Below are 26,992 nucleotides of genomic sequence, written 5' to 3'. Positions count from 1 at the left end.
ATGGGGTCAATTCGTATCCAAATTTTTTGAAATAAATTTTTTAACTTCAAGTTGAAATTGCGCTGAAATAATTAGTCATACGCATAAATGTAAAGAGACATTTTTTGTAGAAAATTTAATAAGCTACAAGATTGTCTATATTAATTTTTTTGATATCTCTATTAGTTTAGCCGTAATTTCGATTTTTTTACCAAGACTTTTAAATGTAAATTATTATTGATAAGAAAAATTGCGTTTAATTTTTGCTGATCACTAATTTATTTTTTTTATTCAACAGGTAGACCAGGAACCGACTTTCCAGTTCTGGGAAAAGTGCCTTACACAAATTTTTACTGCGACGATCAAGAGTATCCTGGATTTTTCGCGGACGTCGAGACGCGATGTCAGGCTTGGCATTATTGTGATATCGACGGGCGACAAGCGACATTTTTGTGTCCCAACGGAACCCAATTTAGCCAGGCTGTGCTGGTGTGTGACTGGTGGTTCAATGTCAGATGTGAACTTAGCCCTAAGTTGTATGCAATAAACGCGAGATTGTACCAGAAACCTACAGAGAGTCCAACGCGACCTCACAGACTCATTACCAAGGAATTATTGGAGAATATTTTCGCTCGCCGGAAATGAAAATCCTAGCCTATTCTCCAGTTTCTCTGTCTCTTGCTCTCCGTCATTTTACATCACCATAAATTATTTTATGAAAAATGAAATGAAATAAAAAAAAGCAAAAGTTTAAAATTTATCGAACGAATCAGAACGGAGCGAAAAGATTTTTACGCTTTATACTTAACACTTTTGTTAGCATTTTATTTTTATTTCAAGTTTTTCTTATTGTATCTTTGGAACCTTTTACTTGGATTTTCTTTGAGTTAAAAAATGTTACTATTTTTCTCAACCCATCGTATTTTCCCAGCAGAAAGGAGAAGAAAGAAAATAATAGCAACACTACACACCCTGACTACAACTAGTACATTGAAAATTTCCGATACCTGTATAAATATATATATAACTAAGGCAACCAATCGGTGCACGTGTTTTTTTTACTGAGAACCTAAGCACTGGAATTTTAGTGAAGCCGTAAGGCCACAGCCATTGAGACTTGAGAATAAATGCTGTCGAATAAAAAAAAAAAATTCATAAATAGAAATCTTTAAAAAATAAAATATTATTTTGTAAGAACTTTAGAGCTCTGTTGTAACATGACAATAATTATTAAAAACAATTAAACTGTAAAAAATCGATGATACTGAAGTTACCCGAGGTTTGATAATTTTTGGAGTTTTTAAAAATGATAAATTATAAAAAAAATTATTTTGAAAAAATGCACTTATAGGTTTGTAAATTCTCTACATGTGCATTTTTTTAGTTTTTTTTTTTTCGAAATTCATTAGGTGAAAAAAAAAATCAAAAAATTATTAATTGTCTGTTAACTTCAGGATAAAAATCGAGAGTAAATTCGGAGTTAAAAATTAACTCTGGGTATGGAGTTAAAATAAAAATTGTCAGCGAAGTCAATGAAGATTTTATTTTAATTCTTTATGTTTATTACGGAATTTAAATTATATAAAAATTTATGTTAAATAAATAAATAAAAAATAATCTGCTCTGCATTAACTCGAAAATTTTGTTAGAATGTAATTTTAATGAAAATAAAAATTGTAATTGTAATGAGTGAAGTGAAACAAAGAAGATTGTCAGCAGACAAAACAGATTCAATTGTCCGAATACTTATAAATTTAATTTAAACCCGTCTAACTTTTATAAAGTTTGTGACGTGGCCTCTAGGCGAACTGAATGTGCAAGTAACGGATGCTACTGCTCATGATACTTTAAACAGTTACGGCTGTTACTTCAGAGCCATAATATAACTAAACGAATGTATAATAATATAATACGAGTAGAAATAGGAATAGAGATAGAAGTAGAAATAGGTAGCGAGTGATATGGCGACGTTTGCCTCCGCCATACCACCCGCGAGTTTCTTTTTAAATTGAGAACAACTGGCTTCGTTTCATTTGCTCCAACTTTTTCTGCACTCATCACAACTCGAGTCAGATTTAAATGTTTTTATAACTTATGATTACTTGTTTTAACTTTTTGTTCAAGCAATAGTTTGTAAGGGAGCTTTTGTGTGAAATCTTATGTCTTTTATCTTAAATTTAAGTTTAATAACTTTCAAAATACTTAACTCATTACCACTGGCATAATTAATTTATTTTTCCTAAGAAAAAAAAAAAAATTTTTTTGGCGCGAAAAATTTTTACTCTTCAAAAAAATTTTAAATGAAAAAATTTTTCCAAGGGATGAATTTAAAAAAATTTTGTTGGAACATTTGGATTGTAGAGAAATTTAAATATTTTTTAATTTTAAGAAAAATAAAAACTGTAAAAAAAAAATAAAAATAAATTTTTTGTAGAAAAGGAAAAATAATGAGCTCATATATTTAATTAAATTTAAAAGGAGAATAAGCATTGACAGCCTCAGGTGCATGGAGAAGATATCGTCAATAAAACCTCGCTCCCAAAGTACCCTTATATCTTTTATGAAACCTATACATTTATCTAAAACTATAAACAAGATCGTTGATAAAAAAAAAAATCGAAAATCCAATTCCACTGTTATTTTATTTTTATAGCAAACTACTTTAACGTCATACCTATCGATTAAAAAAAAAAAAAAGTTAGAATTAAAAATTAACAAAAAAAAAATGTATTTTTCATTTCTTGGTTGGTTTATTTTAAAGCACGAGTTTATTTGTCACCCAAGCAACTTAATTCTTAATATACCTTGGCGACCAATAGCTTTTGCCACTTATAGATTTTTATTTTACACTCATGTCTGACTAGTTGACGACCGAGACTACTAGCGCGGGTGTCGTAATTTCCCGGGTAAAAAATTTGAGCTCGAGTTTTAGTGAGTTGGCAGTTGGGAAAAAGTTGTCGAATATAAAATACAAATAATAACAATAATAATGACAATGATAAAAATAAAAATGTAAGTTAGGGAGTAATATAAGTTTATCGTTCAATCATGCTGCAACGAATGTCATGCAGGGCCTTAAAAGTCGCGGAAATAAACCCGGTGACAAAGAAAGGATGGATGTGTGAGTGGTGGAGAGAGAATGGAACAGAAAGGAGAGTCATATTCCAGCCCGACGCGTTTAATTACCGTCCTGGTAAGGGCCCCACTGCGAATTGAGCCGTAAAACCCGGACGCCGGGATAGCTGGTGCATTCGCCGGCTGGTTTACGACCGCTCAAAACTTTCGACTCCGCCACTACCTGCTACTATCCAGCTTCATACTCTATATGTACCGTGCCGACGTATTTTACGTCCTCATCACGCTGATACCCGTTTTGTTACGGCTGCTATATACCGCACTGTTATTACTAGACACCTATACAAAGGTATGAGCGTTAAATACACGCTCTGTGCCCGGACCCGACCCCCGACCCTCCCCTATCCCAAGAACCGTCATCACGATCGCGATCGCGAAAACTTTACTCACAACTGTTTTATCGGTGTCCGGGCATATAGGATACAGGAATACGAGACTTTACACGTCTTTACAAATATAATCTTCTTATAGTACCAAGTGGTTGGCTAAAGAACCGACAGGCAGCGTTTTATCGCTGCGATTTATTACGATAGATTGTTTATCAATTAAACTAATTACTACATTTTTTTTTTGAGCTCTAGTACTTGGTTTTATTATCAATAAAAATCCGGATTAGATTTATTATTATCAATTTTTTTTTTTTTGAGACTAATTTTGACGGTAATTGAAGTAAAGTTTGAATATAAAATTCAAATGAAATTTTGAAATTATTTTTGAAAACCGCGCCGCAGTTCCTTTAAAGTTACAGAAAAAGTTAAAAGGTCAACAGATAAATGATAAGAAAAATCAAAATTTTGTCAAAATTTGTTCAAAAAAAATTTCAGCGCAATTGCTCTCAATTTAAATTTAAAATCGCGCCTTTTTTAATAAAATTCTACGGCGGGCCTAATTTTGACCAAATTTATCTTTCTCGGAGTATATTTGTCCAAATATTTCTATACGGGATCAAAAAATAAAATTACCGAATTTCGCCCAACTGTTTTTGGTACAAATTTTGAACTCGTATGAAAAATTACTTAAAAAAATAAAATTGACATTAGATTCAAATTAAAAAGCTCAAATTTAATAAAAAGAATCTCGAAATCCAAAATGAAATTTGTAAATTATTTAATAGCCACAACACTTTGGTGAATCTCCCGGGCGACAAATTCAAAAAATAAAATTACGTAAATAAAACATTAAACAATTATAGGATAAATTATTTAAAATATAGTATAAGTGATTGAAAATTAAATACATACAACATCCGTTTCAATTTGTAGCGACATTGTATGAAACACGACGATCTATTTCTCTTGTTGTATAACGATGAACAGAACGGAATATCATTCAGGTTTGTGCCTCCAGGCTCATCGTTCAAAATTAACATGCAAACGTTCGACAACCAGAAAATAAATACATATGTACATATATATATATATATATTTATGATACATTCATCCATATACATACATATGTCTAAATGAAAAACAAGAGGGACAGGTGGCCAGCGAAGTTTACAAAATAAAAAATATGAAATATTTTTAAACATACAAATGTACTTGTCGAGTATACCAAAAAAAATATATATTTTTTATTAAAAAATACAAAAATAAATGATAAATTTTAAATGGAAATAAATTTAGCCTAAAGCTAAACTCAAATGAACTTTAGTTTTTTACCCACGAATGATATTTATAAATAATTAACTTGTTTCATATTTTAAAATTTTATTTAAAAAATTTAAATTAATAATAATAATAATAATTATAATTATTATTATTTAATATTTCGCGTAAGTATCTATCAATTAAGCCCCGCGTGAAGCTAACAGAGTTTAGACTGGACTCTGCAGTGGAAGTCCATTGATTAAACGTTGTCTAATACTCAGCCCACACAATGCCCGTAGGGGCTTCATTCAGAAAGAAATTGCGTTGCATCGCCACGTCAAACGCACACCCGGACCTTATGAACTTTATTTAACTCACAACAACAACAACAACAACAACAACAACAACAACAACAACAACAACAACTACTTTGCCAAAGACTAATTTCACGGCACTGATTTCGTGTCCATCAATTTTTTTTTTTTACTCAGGCTACTTATTAATTATCGGTATCAATGAAAGATTTTTTAATTGGTTGTTTTTTTTTAAACTTTTAATTAGTTATTTTTTTTTATTGTTACAATTTTTAATTGATTTTTATTTATCAATGAGCGAATTCGCGACGTGTAAATAATAATTCGCGTTTTTAATACGAATTTTTGAATTTCTAAACTCGAGGAATTTTTTTGTCAACAAAGTGACGTTAAAAAAAATTGGCGGTATTTTTATTTCCATATTAAAATTGGGGGGGGGGGGGGGGTATTGAAATTTTTGGTGGGTCCGTTATAGAACACTTATGTGAGACCGGAAGTGTACGGTATAGAAAAAAATATTGAACTGAATTTAAATAAAATTAATTTTTTCAAAGCGGGAATTTTAAATTTATGAAAAATTTTTATCGAAATTACGGAAAAATAAATTTTGTAAAATTAGGTTTCGGGTATCAAAAGCTTATGATCCACATATTCGAATACAAAATACATATATAAATTTATAAAAAATTTGATGTCAAGTTTAACGAAAATGTCATTAAAAAAATGAACAAAATTTTGATTAATTAGTAAAATACCCGCCGAAAAAATGAAATTCTAGATAATTAAAATTTTTAATCTGACATATATTTTATCAGGGTAAGCAATATAATTAGTAATAAATAAATTAAACAATTAATAAGAACAGTAAACGAGTTTTTTAAAATAAAAAGTTATTTACATGAATAATATTTAAAGTCATTAAAAATTGTGTTAGTGATCCGAAAGTATTTGGACTTTCTTTTCACGTTTACCAATTGATTAACCCATATAAATATATGTATGCATATAAATAAAAAAATAACGGTTAAAAAATATATTTAAATAGTAGCCGACTTTAGGACCTCCGAATTCTAATAATAATTTACAAGCATTAATTTTAAAAATGTCATGACGACTTTTGATTGCTTATTCAACTGACCCATATTTTAAATAATATTTAACCTTTGACTCAATTTTACACGAAAATCGATAGCCCAAACTAAATTTAATTCCCCAGCCCACAGACAATTAGAGTGCATATATAGATAGTCGTACGGAAATTACAATTGCAATTGTATTAAATGTAAAAAAATGTAAACTTGAGCTAAAAAGTAACGACCTTGACATACTACAATAAATAAATAATGAGAAGAGAAGAGAAAAAGTTTTATTTATACGAGTTAATAAATATGTACAAGAATGTGCTGAGAGAAAGCTCGTCGAACAAGTTTACAATGTTTTAATTATTTATATATTTGTCAACATGTATTGAGACTTATTGTCCTTTATACTTCTGGGTTAAAGTATTTACTCAATTAGCATCCGCGGTAACTTTGTAATTCATTTATTTATTTAAATTTATTTTTCATAAACAAATAAGTGATAATTTATTGATGCAAAAGATGTCAAAATGCTTGATGACCACGAAAGAATTATCTGATAAATTTTACTCGTTAATTGTAAGTAAAACTGGGCATAGATGAATAATTACTCTTAGGTTGCTAATTAGTGTTCAATTATGGGAAAAAAAAAACCTAATTTCGAGCTATATTTCAATGAAAACTGAAAAAAAAGGAATTTTTATTTTTTTTTTTCTTCTTTCCATATTTATTTTTTTTTTTTTTGTAAATTTTATCAAAAAATTCTCTGTGCAAGACGTGATAAAATTTTCTAATTTTGCTATCAAATTTTTTATGTTCATATAAAAAAAATGGCATCAGAAATAAAATGAAAAATAATTTTTTTTGAAAGACAAAATTCGATCTTTCAATTTAATTTATGACAGAAATTGCAGCTAAATTTTTTTATTCTGTCATTAATATACAATATATTATTGGTTAATAAAATTAAAATATGACAGAATATCGTTTATTTATTGAAAAAAAAAAAAAAAAAAAAAAGTATCGAACATTAAAAATGATAATGTACGTGAGATTAGATATCAAGCTAAGCAACAATAAATCTCTCTAGTGATTTCAGTGTAATCTCGGCATAGGATACTCATGGAATTAGAATTATTCACAAGCTGTACTTGTGTGCAGGCAGAGTACTCTCTGTCTCTTGAGATTTTTTTTATAGTTGACGAAGCGGAAAATTTTACGCTCGATATCTATCTGCACTGGTACAGGGAATAATGAATAAATAAAAAAAAAAAAACTAAACGCAAAATGAAAAAGTAAAAAAAATATGATAAAAAAAAAAAGTTTTAGTCAGTATGAAATAAAATATTAACGTTTTATTTTTGTTGACTGGTATTTTATCGTTAAATATTTATACAACGTCAGTAGAACGCGATGACGCTGGTGTCAGTAGGAGGTGGTGGCATTGTCAATGGGCCGACAAACCGGGATGCATCGATTACAAGAGCATGACACTTGTCTGGCTGGACAGGTCTGGTCTCTCTTCTACAAGCGCACACTCACATGCACACACTGATGATGCTGATGCTGTCGCTGTGTTGGCTCCGATTAGCCATGGTTTTAAATACTAACTATAGAAAATAACAGGTCCCTCTTCCTTTTATTTCTCATTGCACTACGATGCTTACTATATAAAGGCTCTAACGTCAACATCAACAAAAACTAAAATAACAATAACAGCAGCAACGGTATCAGCCTTCAGTAATAAATAGCCAAAGGATTTTTTTTCTAACGATAAGTGACCATTGAATCATTTTTTTATAATATATAAAAATAAATATATGCTGAAAAAAAAAAAAAAAAAAAAATTCTTACAGAAGAACCCCAGACATTTTTTTTTTTTTTTTTATTATTATAGATAGTTAATAAAAAATATAATTTTTTTTCTAAAGAGTCTGAAAAATACTTAAAGGGACTTGGGGTAGCTTGTGCTCAAAGTACTATTTTTATTTAATGACTCACTGGAATAATTACTTGAGATAAAAATTAATTTTTATCTAAAGAAATAAGGTTCCACTTCCGGTAGACTTTTTTGATTATTAGATATTTTTGCCGTGGGTTGAATAAAAATTTAGATATTTAAAATAAAATTTGAGAAACAGGGTATGACGTTCACACGAAAATTAACGTACCCATGAGCAATCAGAGGCTCTGATACGAACAAGGCTCTAGTGTCTATCCTTTGGCGAGTGTATCGCCTGATATGATGATCACATCAGGTGTATATCAAACAAGGGAACAGAGACTCGACTAGGTTGGAGTGGCAAATGCTTTTCTCGGATCTAAAACCGGTGGTTCTGGAGTGGAAATGCAGTAAGCAGATCACCGAGTGGGTGGAAGCAAGAGGTGATATGTATAAGGGGATACTGATGCGCTGGATCGTTTATTAGGTAAATGTGGGCTGCACGCGTATTGAGTAACCTCGTTGCTGTGTGCTGTGTGTGCTGTTGTCCATAGCTCGGGGGTGTGCTCGATGCCCCACAGGCAGGTGTGCCGGGAGATGAACTGATGAGAGCACACAGAGCTGCAGAACCGGGGCCGAAGCCGTAGCCTGAGTCGGCTACAGTTTTCGGGCAAAGAGTGAGAGTGAGACCGAGAGAATGGATGATACGAAATCACAGAAACACGTGTTTCGTGCCACGGACTCTCGACGTGCACACAGCGTTTGAATGCGATTAAACCAGTGGAGCAGCAGCAACTCAACACAACACACAGCAACTGTACTTTCAAATATATATATATCCGGGTATATATTTTGTCGGATGTTAGTGTAGTATCCCGCGAGCGAACCCAAAAGCGTTTTCGCTCTTTGCAGCTATTAACTACTGCACTGTGTATTGTGGAAGCTAGATGTGCTAGTAATGGTGCTGGTGCTACCAGAAAGCTTTGCTCGCGAACATATATATGTATATATGTGTGTATATGTATAGATTGGTACGATTCGGTAGCGTGGGTTTGTCAGAGCTTGCTCCTCTAGTATTATAGAGAAATAATACTGAAACGCAAGGGGTGTTATTTCGTTACATTGAACACGTATTGCCCACCAAAGGATCGTTTTATCATGAGCCTTCCGCACTGATGATCGTCTACTTTGTAACCGATACACTTGGGCTCTAGTCTAAATGTGTTGGATGTTTAGTCTGGGATTTCAAGATTTTAGCAAATCATGTTCAAGAAAACGACTTTTTATTTTACTCGAAAATTAAGCGAGAGTTGGATGACATTTTTTGGAAAAAAAAAATTTAAAAATGCGACAGCTGTATCGATAGTGACAGTTACACTTGGAAGCGTTTGCCCGTAAAATCGCGCAGTTCCTTCGCCCGAAAGGGTTTACAGATCCTTGGAGAGCAAAGTAGAGTCTTTGAAAGTCCGCCAGTACGTGCCAGTAGACACGACCCTCGGCTTATGTGCAAACCTCACCTCGCCTACACACACTACCTGCACTACATCATCTACTGCTGTATTATGTATTGTAGCCTGCATGTGTGGATAAATATATAAAATATGATATACTAGTACACCTCGGTATTCCTCATGTCACACGTCTACTCTACTCGGGCTTACATTTCACAGGGAATTTAACTGCTAAAAAATATTTATAGTTTTATAAAATATTTAGTTAGAAAATTTAAAATGTCATTTTTTTTGCATATGATATTTTAAAAAATGTAAACATGAAAATACTTATCTAAGTAAATATGCATTTATTAACCTAAAGTCACATTAAAGTGACAGTGAAACAAAGTGTCACAAGTCTTAACGTACACTTGGCTCCATTATAATAATCACCGTGTAATAACTCATAAAGGCAACATATATATGTATGTATATATATGTATATATATAAGTAGAGTTGGGTATGATATGTTGAATATAATAACAGAGTTCAGAGATAGTAGATTCACAAGACTAGAGAAGGTTAGAGAGCAGAGCAGAGCTGGAGCCAGAACTAGTCTGTCTGGACAAGTTGAATCCTATCTTGAAAATGAGGCGCGAAGTGTGGGTGCTCAAGTTGACGTCGGTCGTGCCTCACAGCAGCCGCCACGCGAGGCGACGTTTGGTTAATTAGGGTCTCGAGACTCAAACTCAACCCAGCCCAGTCAGTTAACATGAGAGCCGACTGCTAGCAGCGACTAGGACAGATGATAAAAGCCCCTGGGGTGTAACTGGGGCTTAAAGTGCGGAAATGCGTCGGACGTGGATAACAGAGATGTCGAAGTTTTAGTGTACAGACAAACTCTCTCCCTCTTTCGATATCCGCTTCTCTGTTCACTGACACTCAAGACCGGCTATTTAATTTATGTTTTTAAAAGTGTGGTAGTTGTACACTTGTAGGATACTTTTTATTCCAACGAGTGGACATGTAGTTTTTTTCCGAGTCCCTGGTGACTCCTCGTGAGCTCGGGAAACTACTTAGACAAGATTGTCCTCGGGCAATCGGCTAAAAAGATCGATTTGCATAAATAGACTGACTAACATCATGCGTTCCTTCTTCTGTGAGATTTTAAATCCGACAATCCTATCAGCTAAATCGCTTCGGGTAATCAAAGACCTGATGGACTTGCTGTCCATTGCTAACAAGTGTCTTGGGAAATTCACTGAGAAATTTATTCAGTTTATTTTAATCAATTGCGCACTTCAATTACGAAGCAGTCCTCTACTCTTTACTATCACTTTTAATTTCACTCGCATTTAATTGGGCCAACAGTTTCTATAATGCTCTTAATTGGTGTAATGAGGCAAGTATTACAAAGAAGGTATTCTAATTAACATCTGATGCTAATTTGACCCGATTACTTTGATATTTATATCAATTAATCGAATTTCATGTGAATTTCTAGTGACATCCAGTGATCTGTAAGAATCTTTTGTCATTAAAAATATAATTTCCTTGTAGGTGGGATTTTTTTCTCACTTTATACTTTTTCTAACCGTGTAAGCAAGATGGCTGCTGGAGTCAACAAAATGGCGACCACTATTAGAAAAAAGGCGGCTAGTTTAAAAAATTCAATTAAAATATTTTTTTTTTCGGCTAGTAAATAAAAATTATTATGAAATTTTTTCTGCGACATGTTGAGCAAAAAAATATGAAAATGGCAAATTATTTCCCTACTCTAATAATTAATAAATTATAAATCCAAGCTTTTGTCTAAAAATGGGCGAAGTAATAAAACCGTGAGGATAAAAAGTTATTATTTAATTCATAAAGTGTTGGAATAAATTTCGGTAAACTCGTTAGGCAGCGTGACGGAAATGTTACTGCAATAGAGTTGTTCGCACCAACCGCTGATCACTGTTTATTGTAGGTTTAATGGATAAACAACGAATAGCACAAGCAAGAGAACGACAACATCCAACATACGATACCCATATGTTCATGTGTGTATATATATATGTATGGTGTTTTGTACTAAATGTAGTACGCACCGTATTATGATGTACACATACACAGAATGAGCCTTCGAACGTTCGTTCGTTGTTGCCACGTCACGAAATCGCGTTCGTCCGTGGCAACAGAATCCACAACACGACTCCTCTTTATACTCAATATATATCTACATACTCGCGAAACGCAAATCCCATGCATATTTAATCAGCCAGAATTATGGCTCATCGTGTTGCAGTTTTCCCATTTTCAAGAACCCACCACTCGTGTTATATTCACCCGCTGTTTTTGAATCATTCAGAGAATTTCATTAAATCGTCAAATAATTCTCTCTGTGCATTTTTTTTTTTTTTTTTCATCATTCGAATGTTGAATAATTAATTGAATTTTTTTTATATATACTAATTAATTATCCAATATCTATCGTATTTATATAATTTTTAAAAATCATTATTCGATAACACGCAGATATCCCATTAACTATTTTATAATCGCGAAAATAATCAAGACTTTCACGGAGCATTTAAATCTTTCCCACACATGTTTGCGGATTATTTTGTACATAAAACGCGATAATTATTCATACATTAAATATTAAATTTAAATTTGAATTTTTTTGCCACTGGAATAAAATATAACATAAAGGTTAAATTTATTAAAAACTTGAACTTTCGAAGATTTATTTACGGTCTATTGATTTTAAAATTCAATGAATATTTTATTAACCAAAAAATAACTGAACTAATTTTTTATTTCAAATTTTATTTCATTATCTATCATCAGTAATCAATAATGTTCTTTATTAATTACTATCTGTTATATTCAACGGCAATATTCATTTTTAGATAAAACTTCTGTAAGTAGGCTATCGATTATCGCATGTCTTAATTGATGCTAAATTATCATTGAAAAAAAAAATTATATAAATATTTAAATTAACTCGAACTGACTGCGAGAGAAGAAACGCCACTGCGCCGCCCGGTGAGTATTTTTAGAACTAACTCTTCCGCGGAGGAATATTAAGTATTTTAATTATTAGAAAAACTGAAAAATTCAGATAATTAATTATCATTATTTTTATGTTAAAAAAATTAGAATAAGGAAATATTAAAGGGTATTGGTGCATAAACTTGAAGTTAGTGAAACTTTTAATTGGATTATATATAAAAAAATATATATATAATATGAGTAAGTTATAATGAGTAAAAGTGTGTACACAACATTTAACGCATCTTATGTAGAGACTGAAGTTAGTCGTTTAATAATTTTTGGATTTTTTTTAACATGACAAGGTATAAAAAAAAAAATATTCCAAAAAAATGCACGTATGGTTTTTTAAATTTTCTACATGTGCATTTTTTTAGTTTTTTTTTTTTTTGCAATTTTATAATGAGTAGAAGCCTGTGAATAAAATTTAACGCATCTGTATAATACTCAAGTTAGCCAAAGTTTAATAATTTTTGGATTTGTGTTAAAATAATAAAATATGAAAAAAAAAAATATTCCAAAAAATTGCACTTATAGATTTTTTAATTTTCTACATGTGCATTTTTTTAGTTTTTTTTTTTTGCAATTTTATAATGAGTAGAAGCCTGTGAATAAAATTTAACGCATCTGTATAATACTGAAGTTAGCCAAAGTTTAATAATTTTTGGATTTTTGTTAAAATGATAAGATATGAAAAAAAAAATATTCCAAAAAATTGCACTTATAGATTTTTTAATTTTCTACATGTGCATTTTTTTAGTTTTTTTTTTTTTTGCAATTGTTTCGGTAAAAAAAAATAAAAAAATTATTAATTGTCTGTTAACTTCAGGTGATAAATAAAATTGTTAGTTTTTATTTTATTTAAAAGTAATATTTAATTAGACCACAGGGCGGATCAGTTGATTTACCGCAATGATATATAGTAAAGTATTTGATGTTTATGATTTTTATTTCGGGATTTATCGCTGAGAAAGTTAACTGACGGTGATTTATCCGAGTATCTTTGCGCAATTTCTTGGTTCGAATGCTCTTGGCTGCCGGGAAAAGAGAGTAAAGTGATGAAGAGAGGTAGAAAGGTGCGAGGGTGGAGATGAAGGTGGAGTTGGAAGAGGATGGAGGTGATCTAGATTGGCAATAAGCTTCTGCCTCTAGGGCTGCCAAGGTTAGGGCGAATGTAAACATGACGATTGAAATGATAGCTGATCGAGTAGTCTCTCCGTGGACTACTTTCCCACGGGACCGTGCCCGATATTTTTTTTTACGACTTCGTATTACTGACACTGTTTTGTTAATGTAACTTAACATTTCATAATCATTTTAGTGCCTGACATTATAACATTTAATAATAATAATAATAACAAAATATGAAAAGATTTTTATTTTTCAGAAAAGTCGGAGGAGATCAGAAAAAAATTTATCAGGGACATCATTAAAAATAGAAAACTATTTTTTTGAGGGCCTTATCAGGTTCAAATTAATGAAAAAATAAGGAGAAGTGAAAAAAAAGAAAATTTAAACTTCCAAAGTCGCGCAAATTTTTTTTGGAACCTTTTTTCCAACTTAAAAGAAATTTAAAAAATGATTCTATGAAAGAATTGAAATTTTCACGACAAAAAAAAACTCTATAATCCCAAACTTAATCGATTTGACATCAAACCTCTTTGAAAACGAGTAACTATGTGGTATTACAGGTGTTCTATTACGGTTACTAAGAAAAAACAACAGCAATTATATTCCAATTGTGAAAAAATTGTATAATAGATGACGGAAAGTATCTACTGAAATAAATCTATATCACATTATAATTGACGTAATAATGACGTAAGAGATAGTGGAAATAGCTTGAGGCTGGATTTATTCACCAGGATATAAAAGTGAGGCGATTCTTTGTATGTGGGTTCACTTGCATGGGTCTGCAGAAATAGACCGGCATCATATCGAGACTTGAGAGAAACCAAATCTGTCGTGATATCCAAAGTTAATTCACTCAACACACATAATATGTATATAGATATAAGCATGTGTGCTGAGATTGTTTGATGTTGGCATTATTGGGCGATAGAGTAAGTGAAAAGCAATATAATGTGAGGACGGAGAGAAAGAGGTGAAGATCCGCTGAAGCAGACCCAAGACATACCCCGACGTGACACGACAAAAGCAAGCATCGAAGCACACCATGCATGTATATGCATGATGTAACAAGCAAACGAGTTGAGCTCTCTGCTGTAGCAGTCTCATACTCTATCTAGACAACTCGCTTTGCACACTACACGCTGTTGCTGCTACTCGTCTATTTTTTCTTTTCTTTTTTATCCTGTTTTTTTTTTTTTTTTTCAATATTTTTTTCTCCTTTTCTTTATTCTATCCCTCGTACTGTTTCCCCCACGATCTTTGTAGGATGTTAATACACGCTCCCGTGAAAGCCAAAGCAACAAGAGAATGGGCGCACACCCAGTGCTCCGATTACGAGGGACAGTGAACGTTTCTTTCTTGCCAACTATGGCGATTCACTTGCGATGATGTTTATGTTGAAAAATATTTCTATGTGCATTATGCTGCAATACCCGTATAAATATTATTATACCTTATTTATTTTAATACCCGAGAGAATGATATATCATTAGTCACTTTTAAGTATTTTATAATATGCACACCTTTGAAGTTTAGGGTGTGCATGATATTAATTTCAAAATTTGACACTAATGTCCTAATTTTTAATATTTTATTATAATGTCAGAAAATGAATATATTATCAGTCACTTATAATAATTTTTTTATTATATGCACACCTTTGAACTTTAGGGTGTGCATTGTCTTAATTTAAAAATTCGTCACTAATGCAGTCATTTTTAATTTTTTATGTAATTGCAAGAAACAATATACGATAAGTTATTTCTACTAAGTTTTTTACTATATGCACACCTTTGAAGTTCAGGATGTGTATTGTATTAACTTCAAAATTCGTCACTAATTCAGTAATTTTTAATTTTGATAGAATGACAAGAAAAAATATACGATAAGTTACTTCTAATAAGTTTTTTTATTATATGCACACCTTTGAAGTTCAGGGTGTGTATTGTATTAACTTCAAAATTCGTCACTAATTCAGTAATTTTTAATTTTGATAGAATGAAAAGAAAGAATATATCATAAGTTACTTCTAATAAGTTTTTCATTTTATGCACACCTTTGAAGTTTAGGGTGTGCATAATACTAATTTCGAAATTTGTCACTAATGCAGTAATTCTTTGATTTTAATCATATTATATATAAGTTTATGAGAAAAATTAGAAAATTTTCAAGTCACGCTTTTTAAATTCATAAAAAAATTAATACGGAATTGATTTATTTTATTTTTTTAATAAAAATGTAGAATTCGACGTAACATATACTGCTTCAACTTGTTTACTGCAATAGATGTAAAAGAAAAAAAAGTACAGGGATATTTAAATAAAAAAGTAGTAATTATAACATGATTGTTATTTTAATAATTTGAATCTGCTACGATGTAAGAAGAATTATTTTTTGCAATTGTTATGAGTACACTTGTAATTTATGCGTTATGATGAAAGTTTGAAGTATGCAAAAAGCAGGATGGAAAGGAGTTTGCTCACTCAATAGCATAATTATCGAGGAGAAGGCTCCGCCAAGTGAAATGGAAGATACGTTATATATTTTTATTTAATAAAAGTGATTGTTTTGAATAACCATTATTATATAAATAAATATATTGATATATGACGCATTTCATATACATATATATAATAATTTTTTTCTTGCTCATAATCAAGTTTAAAATGTAATCGAACTTGGGAATCAAGACGTAAACCAAGTTTTATATTCGATACGAAAAAAAAGTTATCCGACATCTGAAGACTGGGATTAAAAGTAAGAAAAAATATTAATTTTTGTTGCAACATCTTGTGAACAAAGTTAGCGGATATGAAACATAAATGCAATAGGAAATAGGATTTGCAATAATCTCCGTGTGCAGATTTATCTGCTGCATAATTTATTTTAAAAAAATAAATAATTAAATTTGAAAATTTGTCTTTCAAAAAAAATGTAAAAACACTTAAAAAAAAATTTTTGTTTTTAAATTATGATAGTGCATATATAGTAAATGCAATTTCATCGGTCTGCCATTCACATTTTAATACGCTTTTCCTGACTAAAACGTGTCGCTTGACGTTCCCATCGGCTCTATTTTACCGAATAGCTCGCAGACGAAATTTCGTACCCCTTTTACCTCTGTGCATATAAATGTACTGTATTTTATGTACATCAAAAATATATACATATACGTATCAATGCATATAGAAACGTTTGTGTGTCATACTGGATACTCTGAGCTTTGTAAAAAAAATATTTAAAAAAAAAAAAAAAAAGGAAAAAAAAACCTTTCGACGATCATACGTTTCAACGAATTAAATCGCACGCTATAAACACCCGCTCTCTTGAACCTGCCAGTATCCATCGATACTTCTCTCTATACAACCAAAACGAATATTATTTTTTTCGACTGTTTTCCCATCGAGCGATCTAGAGTGCTCTCCTAAAATTCAGATAGAGATTACACGAGAAAAAAAAATAACCGATTAACCGTATAAATCTTTTTAATATTTAAAAAAAAAAATCAAGTGACCTATATCCGAGGTTTTTATTTGTATTTTGTTTTTCCAGAGCGAGAAAAGTAGACGCTGGCAGGCAGGCAGGCAGGAGAACTAAGTAGAGTGATTAATATAAACGGATGGAGTGGTTTGTAATTACAGATGACGTCATGTTTTGGTATATAAATGAAACGGATATCGACGGTAGTCTTGCGGGTATGATGGCTATATGGGTTGTTATAGTTTAGTATCTATATAGAATGGAGTTGAAGTTACGGGATAGGGAATCAAGTGGTAGCTAACAGTTAGGGCGTTTAGCGAAATGCAAACCCACGAGAGTAAATACACATATGCAAACAGGGTTTGGTGATGATAGGAGGAGAGAAAGAGGAGAGAATGTATACACCGCGGGCAATATTGGATGCGATACCGGTTGCGCATTACGTTAAATCACAGTGAGAGTAACAGCCCCCCCCCCACCCCCACCTCGCAGCCTCGCAATCGTTTATTGCATTTCCAACGGATTGACCATTTTTTATTCGTCTCTTTCAATTTTGAATATTCCTTGCTTTTTAAATTTCATTTACACTGGACAGTAACATGTTTTATTGCTTTTTTTATTAATAATGATAACGTAAATTTTTATGGAACGAACGCTGATGGGAATTGAATTTTATTTTATGAATATAAAATAATATGTATGTATGTGGAATTAATGTTAATTCAAGACGGAATTAATTAATAGTAAATGAAAAAATCAATTAACCCGGAATCAATTAGAGGAAAACAATTTAATTTACGCATACCACGAAATGGAGCACGCGCACATTCCAGCCAATTGAGAGAAGAGATGCAACAGAGAATGCACTAGACCCGACCGATGTACGTCTATATAAATATGTCTATGAGAAAAACCAGGAGAGAAACAGTGACGTAAGCTCAGATAGAATCAGACATCGATTATTCATTACAGTTACAACAGGAGTTGCGAGTTTAAGGTACAAAGTGAACCTCATGAAAGGTACTGACAGCATCTGATCCAGATAACGAGATACTTTGTATTCAGATGCCACAGTTTGCTTTACAAACTTTTGATTAGACAGTGTAAATAGTCATGTAAAGCATGAGTATCATGTAACTATCGATATTTTACAAAGCGCGAAAACCAAATTTCAAATAGTGATCAACTTCGCTTGGAAATTTGTCACTGATTTATTGACATGGAAGACAAAGCATTTCAAAGAAGATCTGATACTTTTTCTGGACTTTTTATTTAATGCCTATTACAAGGATGTTAATTTAAAATAATGCTGTCAGTCGGCCTGGGACGCTGTCCGTAAACACGATATCTAAAGAAAGGAACACTCGGTTGACCTAATTCTTTTTCCATTAGCTCTGGATTTATGTTTGCGAGAGCCCTATTCAAAATCACCAGTTAAATCCTCGACGTTTAATTTAAATAAATAAGTTAAGCCCAAAACCGATAGCTTTGACAGTAGGGCAGACATTTTTTTTTACTAAGCGATACTACCGCCGCCTTATAAAATTATTCGATAAAAAAAATTATCGATATTCAGCCGTCGATAATACAGATTTTTTTTTGTCATTTGCAATAAAAAGTGAATATATGGGTGACGGCATTAGGGATGTTTTGTAAAAACGACCGCACGTAAATGCTGCTACTGAAATTGAAGGTAATTGTATCTAAAAGGGGTCGACAGACATTTTAATTGAATTTAATAAAAATAATAAATTTTAATAAAAATTTAAGTTACACAAGCGTTTGAGGCAAACACTGGATTTTTAAAGCTTGTTTAATATTCCCTTTGAAAGTCTAATGTCCTGTCCTTTGTAGGTAAAAAAAGAAAGGTTTGCTTTAAGGACAAAGTTGTTTAGTTGAAGGAAACGCCGATGTAATTTGCTAAACACCGAGGTAAAAAAATTACGAAATGGAATGACGGCGATAGGTATAAAGGATAGTGGATGAATACGAAAACCAAATCCCAGCGCCTTTACTAGACTTGTTTGTTGTTTACCCTTGTTTGCATTCCACTATGAAGTTTCAATACTGTACTGTTGTACCCACTACTATTTTATACTTTATCTTTGTGATGATACCCGACTATGACGCACCCAACTCACTTTTCAACACTCAAGATTTTATGCATACATTTAACCTTTTGCTCAGTCGTTTTTTTTTTAACTGTTTGCGGTAATTCAACTTTTTAATTAGGTTATCAAATTTTTTACCCAACGCAGAGGAAAAATTTTCAATTTACAATTTTTTCGAGCAAAAATAAAATTTACCACAGTATGAATGAAAAAAAATTCTGCGACTCGAAAACGGCGAAAAATTATCATTTGAAAAATTTTGAAAGAAGAAAATGTCAAGAGTACAGAAAATAAAATTTTTCTCGTCAATTTTGATGAAACTTTTCCGATATAAAAGAAAATAACAGAGTTAACTTCAGCGAAGATAAAATATATGATCGATAATTTGTTCTCTGAGTAAGACGAAACTTATATTGAATCGTCGAGTACGTACGGAATTTTCGATCACCAGCATTCAGCTCGACGCGCTTCTTTATTTCATAAACTCAGCGAAGAAAAATTAACTGAAATTCTTCAGCATCAAATGTCCCAGTGTCTGCTGGAGCTAAAGGATTTTCAGAAGCTAAAGTAAACTAATTAAATAGCTAAGTGGATTTTAACGTTATTAAAATATAAAGATGTAACTACGAGATAAAGCTTTTATGTAGTAATTCAATTATTACGTAAATCGATTTGATTATTAAATGTAATTATGAGTATAGTATTAAAGTGGAAGTTAAGTAAGTGGGTAAGATGCCTTTTGGCTTTGATCTGGTTAAATATTAAGTACCCATCGAAATTCCGCGGCTGTATCCGCGCAACATTACTCGGTCCTTTTGTCCCAGACAAAATAATTAGGGCAAATAGTTAGGGTTGTACCGAGTACTTGCTGAGGATTTAAAGGACTTGAAATAGATCAATAGTATAATTCTAATTCTAATGTCCTTGTAACTTATTAATTAATTGTTTTTGTCCGACAGTTTAACTCTCGTGAAATCAACCTGGTAATTAAGCTTATATATATATATGTATATATATATGTATATATATGTATGTGTAAATTTTGTTAGTATAGGGCACTCAGTACTCGCTTGGCCTATTCATTCTCTGCTAAGTGAAATATACGACATACTTGACTCCCCTTTCCCCCACCCCATTCACCTTCTCATCACCAGCACTGTGAGGACTACACTAATGACCTGACGAATTCAATTAAGTAATACAGTTACATTGGGTGTTGGTGTAGTTGAGTAGTAGCTGTGAGCACGACCGGCTTTGACTTTCTGAAAGCCAAGTAACTCCGAGCGAGTTGTTTCTAAATTGTTGTTAAAGATTTTAATTGCGAGGATTTATCTGGTGGATTAATGAAAAGCTTAGCTAAATATATTTCTAAAAAAAAAAAAAAAAAAAAAAACTATTAATTGAAAAAATAAAAAATAAATATTTGTAAATAGAGCGCGAAAGTTTTTAAATTAAAACTTTTAAATCTGTAGATTCTACCTTTTTAAGATTTTTTTCTCGTAGTAAATAAAAGTCATTTTTTTTTTATTTTTATTTTTTATCATTTGTCGATAAGATGTTCCGTAGTTATTCAGCGCTGAATAAACCTTGACAACCATCGGCCGAAATAGCTCAGTTGGGAGAGCGTTAGACTGAAGATCTAAATGTCCCCGGTTCAATCCCGGGTTTCGGCAAATTTTTTTTTTTTTTTTTTTTTTCCGATAATTAATTTTGAATGATACTGAATTTTATTTAAGGTGATAAAAGAGAATTATTTACTTGGAGTAGAGAAATTTTTTTTTTTTTTTTTTTTTTTTTTAATATAAAGAGAACAAACATTGATGAGTCTCAATTGGGTGAACAATCCGACAATCACGGAAAAATTGTCGAGCGCGAAAATAAAAACGTCAAATTAAAAGCTACTGGTGAAGGTTTACAGCGTGTATATGAAAAAATGTATGTGTATTTGTGTAAACATATGTATCGACGACGTTAACCGGAACCAGCCAATCAATCTGTCATTTGTAATCAATTAAAAGGCAATAAGCCAGACTCTGATTGAACAGTAGAGCGACTAGGAACACGAAACGCCGTGCAGAATAGAGTGCCGTGCCACCACCGGGGACATACAAGAGCGAGGGGATTTATATATATATGTATATGCCATGGACACAATAATAGAGGGTTATTAGCTGCAATCCACCAGCACCAGTAGTTTACTTCTGTTTCATAATGGATTGAATGTATAATATTTAGTAAACAAATATGTCGGATTATTGAAAATTTTTAATTTCGCAACCCCCATGGGAAATTACCTTTTGTCCGTTAACTAAAAAATCTATTTGTAAATACCGAAAGTTTGGAACATCCAAAAGTGCATCCCTCAATCGCTCAAATATCCGATTTATATAAATAACATTAATACAATTCATTTTTTTTTTTTAGAAACCCTGGCAGCCATTTTGATCGCAAGTCGACGGAAATTTACAACCAAATTAGAATTAAAGTTAACTGCAATTAGTAGTCAATTTGGAAGTCAAATTTCGCTCGTGAGTTTTTTGAATTAGAAAATTGCTTTCATATTACGGCTAGACTAATGTCGACATGGTTCGGATTGCAGTAAAAACTTGAAACAGTAGAAATGGACGTCAACTTGACCAAAAACTCTAGAAAGCAATTTTTGAAGAGAAAATGCTGCTATTTGAGGAATAATTTTTAAAAATCTGTTTTATCGGCGGTCGGTAGTTTTTTTCAATAGTCTGTTTCTGGCACGTTTTAGAAGCATATAAGTAATAAACATGAAAAAAGCGAGAATAAAGCACTCATTAGTTTCGCTTGAGGTCTGCAATATTCTCGAAAAATTGAATAACCTCAATAATAAGATTTAATAATATATTTTTTATCAGTTCTTCAATATAAATATTATTTAATATTTATTTTTATCATATCACGTACGGCTTTCAGATTAAATCCAGCATTTCGCCGTAAAACGTAAAATTTTGTTGGTTAAATTCGTTTTTCTCATTTTAGTAGCGAATTGCATCTCACGTGCGAACCGTGAACGAACAAACGGTCGTTTATTTTAGTGCGATCAAGTTTGAGGAGGAGAATAAAAGGAACGAATGAAGAAACAGGATAGAATAAGAAGAGGAAATGATCTAGGTGGAAAATGTAATGCAGGTTTTAAACAAGACCAGCAAAATTTTATGTGGGTGTATAAGCCAAGTGAGAGTTTATGGGAGGGTAATTCGAATGAACGAACAGAGAAGCAAGTGAGTTTGACGAAGCTCTTACCTCAAGCTCTTAAAGCTCCTCAAGTTCCTCTTCATCCGAGGAAAGAGCAAGACCTCGAGGAAGCAGGAGGAAGGAGTAGACTCCTCTGTGTATTTCGTATGACAGTCTAGATATCTTAGGAATTTCTAAGCACATGGAGACGCCAGGGTGAACTATTACGATGGAGACCGACAAATTTTGCGGTGTCGCTGCCAACGGAGGTTACAGTTCCAACAGCCGAGCCAGCAGCACCCAAGGTATTGCATATATTCAAAGCTATGCTATACGATGGACACCCTCGACTCATTTCATACTCAACCTACAGTAGTCTAGTCTTGAGTATTTTAAACCGTGACATTTAATTCAAGATCCAGTATATCTTGTTTTATGGGTTCTATATTTAACCCGTCTTATTTTTTAATGGCGAAAGCTGACAGAACAACTGCTAAGTTACGCTCACCAGAACTACAAACTTCAAATATTTCCTTAAAATTTTACAAGTTTTTGGTTGTACCACAAATACCTACAGAGTTATTAAATTAAAATTAAAATGTAATAAATTATTTTATCAATTTTACAGAGAGGACTGAATAAAAGTTAATTAACACATAAAAAAATAGCTACCGCTGTAAGATGAAGGGAATAAGAACCTTCTCCCATGGACTAGCAGAAACCTTTCGCGCTCGAGTGAAAAGTCGCAAAATAAAATCTAGATCGCGATGCAATTAAAAGACCTGGGCAAGAAAATTAAACGTAATTACGTCTTTTCACTCAACTTTACTCGTTCTAGTTCAAGACGTCGATTTGCTGAGAAATATCGCGGTCTTGTTTTAACACAAGGGTACTTCTTCTATAACTCTCTTTTATATATCTACTGTATATACATATATATTTTTATATAGAGCTATAGCCCACAAAATAAAGCAGGACTAGCACAGAATGAAAGCAGACGGAAAAGTTTAGATAAATAAAATGTCAGATGAGTTTGACCGAAATAAATAAATTGTTTGGGCTAAAGAACTTTCTACGAATAAATTGTCGACTTATATTTCATTTTACCACTAACATTTACTATCTTACATTAGAATCATTTAATAATTTAAATCTCGTAAAAATGGTTTTTCATACAAAACACGATCTGTTTAAAAATCCTTTCACTTTTCTCGGACTACACTCACACTTGACACGGAAGTAATGTATGCTGATGTTAGATAAAATCGAGAATTAATGAAGCATAATTTACGATCATCACCGTTTTAAATGAAAGTATCAAGAAGAGTCAATAATATCATCCATAAAAAAAAAAACAAAATGTCCAGGTGTTGATGTTGTTTCCTCGGATGATATCACAAATAGCATTGACGCTTGGAAATACTATTATACATCGTTATTTCGTAGTTATTCTAGCCGATTCATATGCGACAAAAATAATCCCATCTATTTTTTATATCAAAACCAAGGTAAAAATATATTTAAATGAATAAATAAAAAAATTTAGAGAAGAGGCAAAATGGGGTATCCCTAAAATTTTAATATTACACGGAGAAAAAATAATAGTAACTGTTCCTTGTACGTTTATGAAATATTATCCCATACCGTTATGGTAATGATTACTTGGGATTATGGGATACAGACCCATACTTTCTGGGAAAGTTTCCATAAGTATGGGAACAATTCCTATCATTGTGGTAACAGTTCCCATATCGCATGTGAAAAATTCATGGTAATGATTACCATACTCATAGGAATAGTTCCCATAAGCGAATAGGAACCAATCCTATAACCACATTGTAATGGTTCCTATAATATTATGGTAACCATTACCATAATATTATAGTAACCATCACCATAATTCCATAGGAACTATTCCGGTACCATATGGGAATTATACCCATAATATATGGGTGCCGTTCCTATAATCAACATTTCAAAAAAACCGGTTACCATGCAGTATGGGAACCATTCCCATAATATATAGTAACTGTTACCATAATTTTCTCTCCGTGTATTGAAAATTTTTTAAATTTTGAACTGTCAAAATTTAATTCCCGAAACTTTTAAAAATTCCCTGACATTTTTTAATTGCATTAAATTCTCTGATAATTTCTAATATTTCCGGTTTGCGGCCACCCTGTTTGCGTATCTGAGTCCCCAAATCTACCCCCTTCCTAAGTAGAAAAAAGTTTTAATTGTTAGATAAATAATTAAAGTTGTAAATTGTCTTTTTGAAATAATTACTCGACAATTATACGGCGACTAATAAAATTTAATAAACTGAATTTCTAAAGCAGATAAACATTTAGTTGGATTAAATGTTACAGTTTAAAATAGAATAATTAATAAGATTTGGTCGATAAGTCGGATGGCTGGATGGCGAAAAATAAGGGCGAACGAAATTTACCTAACGAACGGTAATTCGTTAATTAAACAGTCGCGCTAAAGTGTTCAAAGGAAACTCACGAGACTTAATTTATACTTTTAACTTTACTTCTCACTTATTCCTATCACTAACTTATTTCTTTATTTGTTTCACTTGCTCATTATCATTATCATTTATTTTTATATATTTCACCATCTTATTTTTTCACCTCTGCAAAATTGATTCCGACTCAAGTATTGACTCGGAAAAGTTTAAACGAGATTGAAACATCTTTCCAACAAAATCTTAACAACAAAATTAATTAAAAAATTTTTTTAATTATAAACAGATTCTGTTTCTCGATATTTATTAAGAGTTTTTGCTTCTTATATATTTTTCTATTCAAAAAAAAAAAAAAAATTATTACGACAATAAGTGAAATTTACTAAAGAAATATATGCGCGAAGAAAAAAGTTAATATTAAACGTGTATAATAAAATATATGAATTTATATACTGCAATGTCTATCATCAGCACTATACATAATTGTATATATATATATATACATATATATTTGCGTAATAAACGAATACCCGGAAATAAGAATGGTAGCATGCGTGAGTTCCCGCATAAATCGTCTAATATAAAAAAAGAATTGTTGATATACTGATAGGTGATGGCCGATGAAAAGAACATGTATCATATATATTTATCACACCCATCTTTTCTCCGCAGACTGCATACTTGCAATATAATAAGGCCATAAAGTAATATAATAGATATTTTATCATTTCACGCCCTAGCGTTCGCTTTCGATTTATCTGTGGACCATAAAGTTCGCGGGTAAAAAAACCAAAATAAAAATCAACATATACATATACATATATATTATGTATGAAAGTAGTGTTATATAGCTAACCGCGGACATCGTTCCCGTTTAACGACCGATTCGACATAACATTTAGTATAAAAACGATAAGAATTTTCACGAGACTATCAACGACAACTGTCTCTTTATATTTATGTATACATATATGTGTGTATGTGGGCACATATATATGGGTGCAATTGCTTTCTCACTTGTACTAGCAGCAGAGAAAAAAAAAATTGCGAAATTAAAGTGGGAAACAGCGACAACAAAGAAGTACAAGACAAACAATAGACAATTATCGGTTGACGTTAACCTCAGAGAAATGTTAACAATATGTTTGTTTTCTCTTTTAAATGTTTTGCCGCTTTTTTTAACACGAGCGTGTCTGTGTGACATTTGCTAGCGGAAGGTCGAGGTCTTAAGACTTTAAGTTTGTTTCAAATTTTAAAAAAGTATCATTACACAATTGAATTAAAAATGAAGTTTACGTTGGATCATACGCGACATAGAACACTGAAAGGTTATAATGAAAAAGTTAAATCAATAGATAAATAACAAAAGTATGGAATGGACATAGAGGAACAGTGGATGCGTGCGATAAACGAGACAATTAGAGGCGTTGTCAGGTACGAAGATCTACCTGGGGTGTTTCAAACAACCTGGAGTCATGCAAAGCAAAACGATAGTTAAAAAAAAAAAATTGCTGATATTTGTACGTCAACAAAACAATAAATCCACTCGTAAACAAGTGAAATGTCTAGATTATAAAAAAAAATATTACATGATGAGAATGGCCGTGAGAAAAAATCTCCAGATAATATTTTATAAACTGTTATTTTTAAATTTTTAACAGAAAGTGAAACGGCAATAGGTAACACGCTCCAATTCTTTACTACGCAGTTCGAAGGACGTGAGATTGTCTCCCTTTCAATTTACATGCGTCATCATTATTAATTATTAATTATCAATTTAAGATTTTGTTAATTACACCAAAACATAAGAGAAACAAACGGATGTCAATAGAGCCGGCGACCGGAACCCAGAGTTCGCGGATCGAATCCCCTTTTCTGCGTAAAAAATTTTATTTTTTTAAATAATTACGGATATAAGATAAAATAAATGGATTACAAATAAATATGAAGGTATCATGGATGAGTACGAGTTGTAAAAGTGGGAGTCGAATGTAAACGTCCTTTCATTTCCTCTCCTTCCTCGGCCTCGCTACCTCGAAACCTACTCCTCCGTTTCCTCAACTCGGCTAATAAAGTCCGATGTATATA

At 31.9% G+C, this 26,992-nt stretch overlaps 2 protein-coding genes and 1 non-coding gene across 3 annotated transcripts in view; 2 read left to right on the top strand and 1 right to left on the bottom strand.

Moving 5' to 3' along the window:
* Window positions 1-2,334, top strand: part of LOC103570794 (uncharacterized) — a 28,068-nt gene extending 25,734 nt beyond the window's left edge. Inside the window, exon 3 of the mRNA XM_008548659.2 lies at window positions 278-2,334. Coding sequence (XP_008546881.1) covers window positions 278-624 — 347 coding nt within the window. The 3' untranslated portion in view covers window positions 625-2,334. The remainder of the gene's footprint in view (window positions 1-277) is intronic.
* The window catches only part of LOC103570795 (RING finger protein 17), an 87,774-nt gene that overhangs the window by 34,221 nt on the left and 26,561 nt on the right, over window positions 1-26,992 (bottom strand). The gene's annotated exons all lie outside the window — the stretch shown is intronic.
* Window positions 20,831-20,903, top strand: Trnaf-gaa (transfer RNA phenylalanine (anticodon GAA)). The gene has a single exon. It is a non-coding gene; the product is annotated as a tRNA-Phe (tRNA).

The sequence above is a fragment of the Microplitis demolitor genome, chromosome 5 (assembly GCF_026212275.2).
Source record: "Microplitis demolitor isolate Queensland-Clemson2020A chromosome 5, iyMicDemo2.1a, whole genome shotgun sequence".
Lineage (NCBI taxonomy): Eukaryota > Metazoa > Arthropoda > Insecta > Hymenoptera > Braconidae > Microplitis > Microplitis demolitor.
Note: the sequence above shows the minus strand (reverse complement) of the source record. Positions and strands in the feature narration are given on the sequence as shown.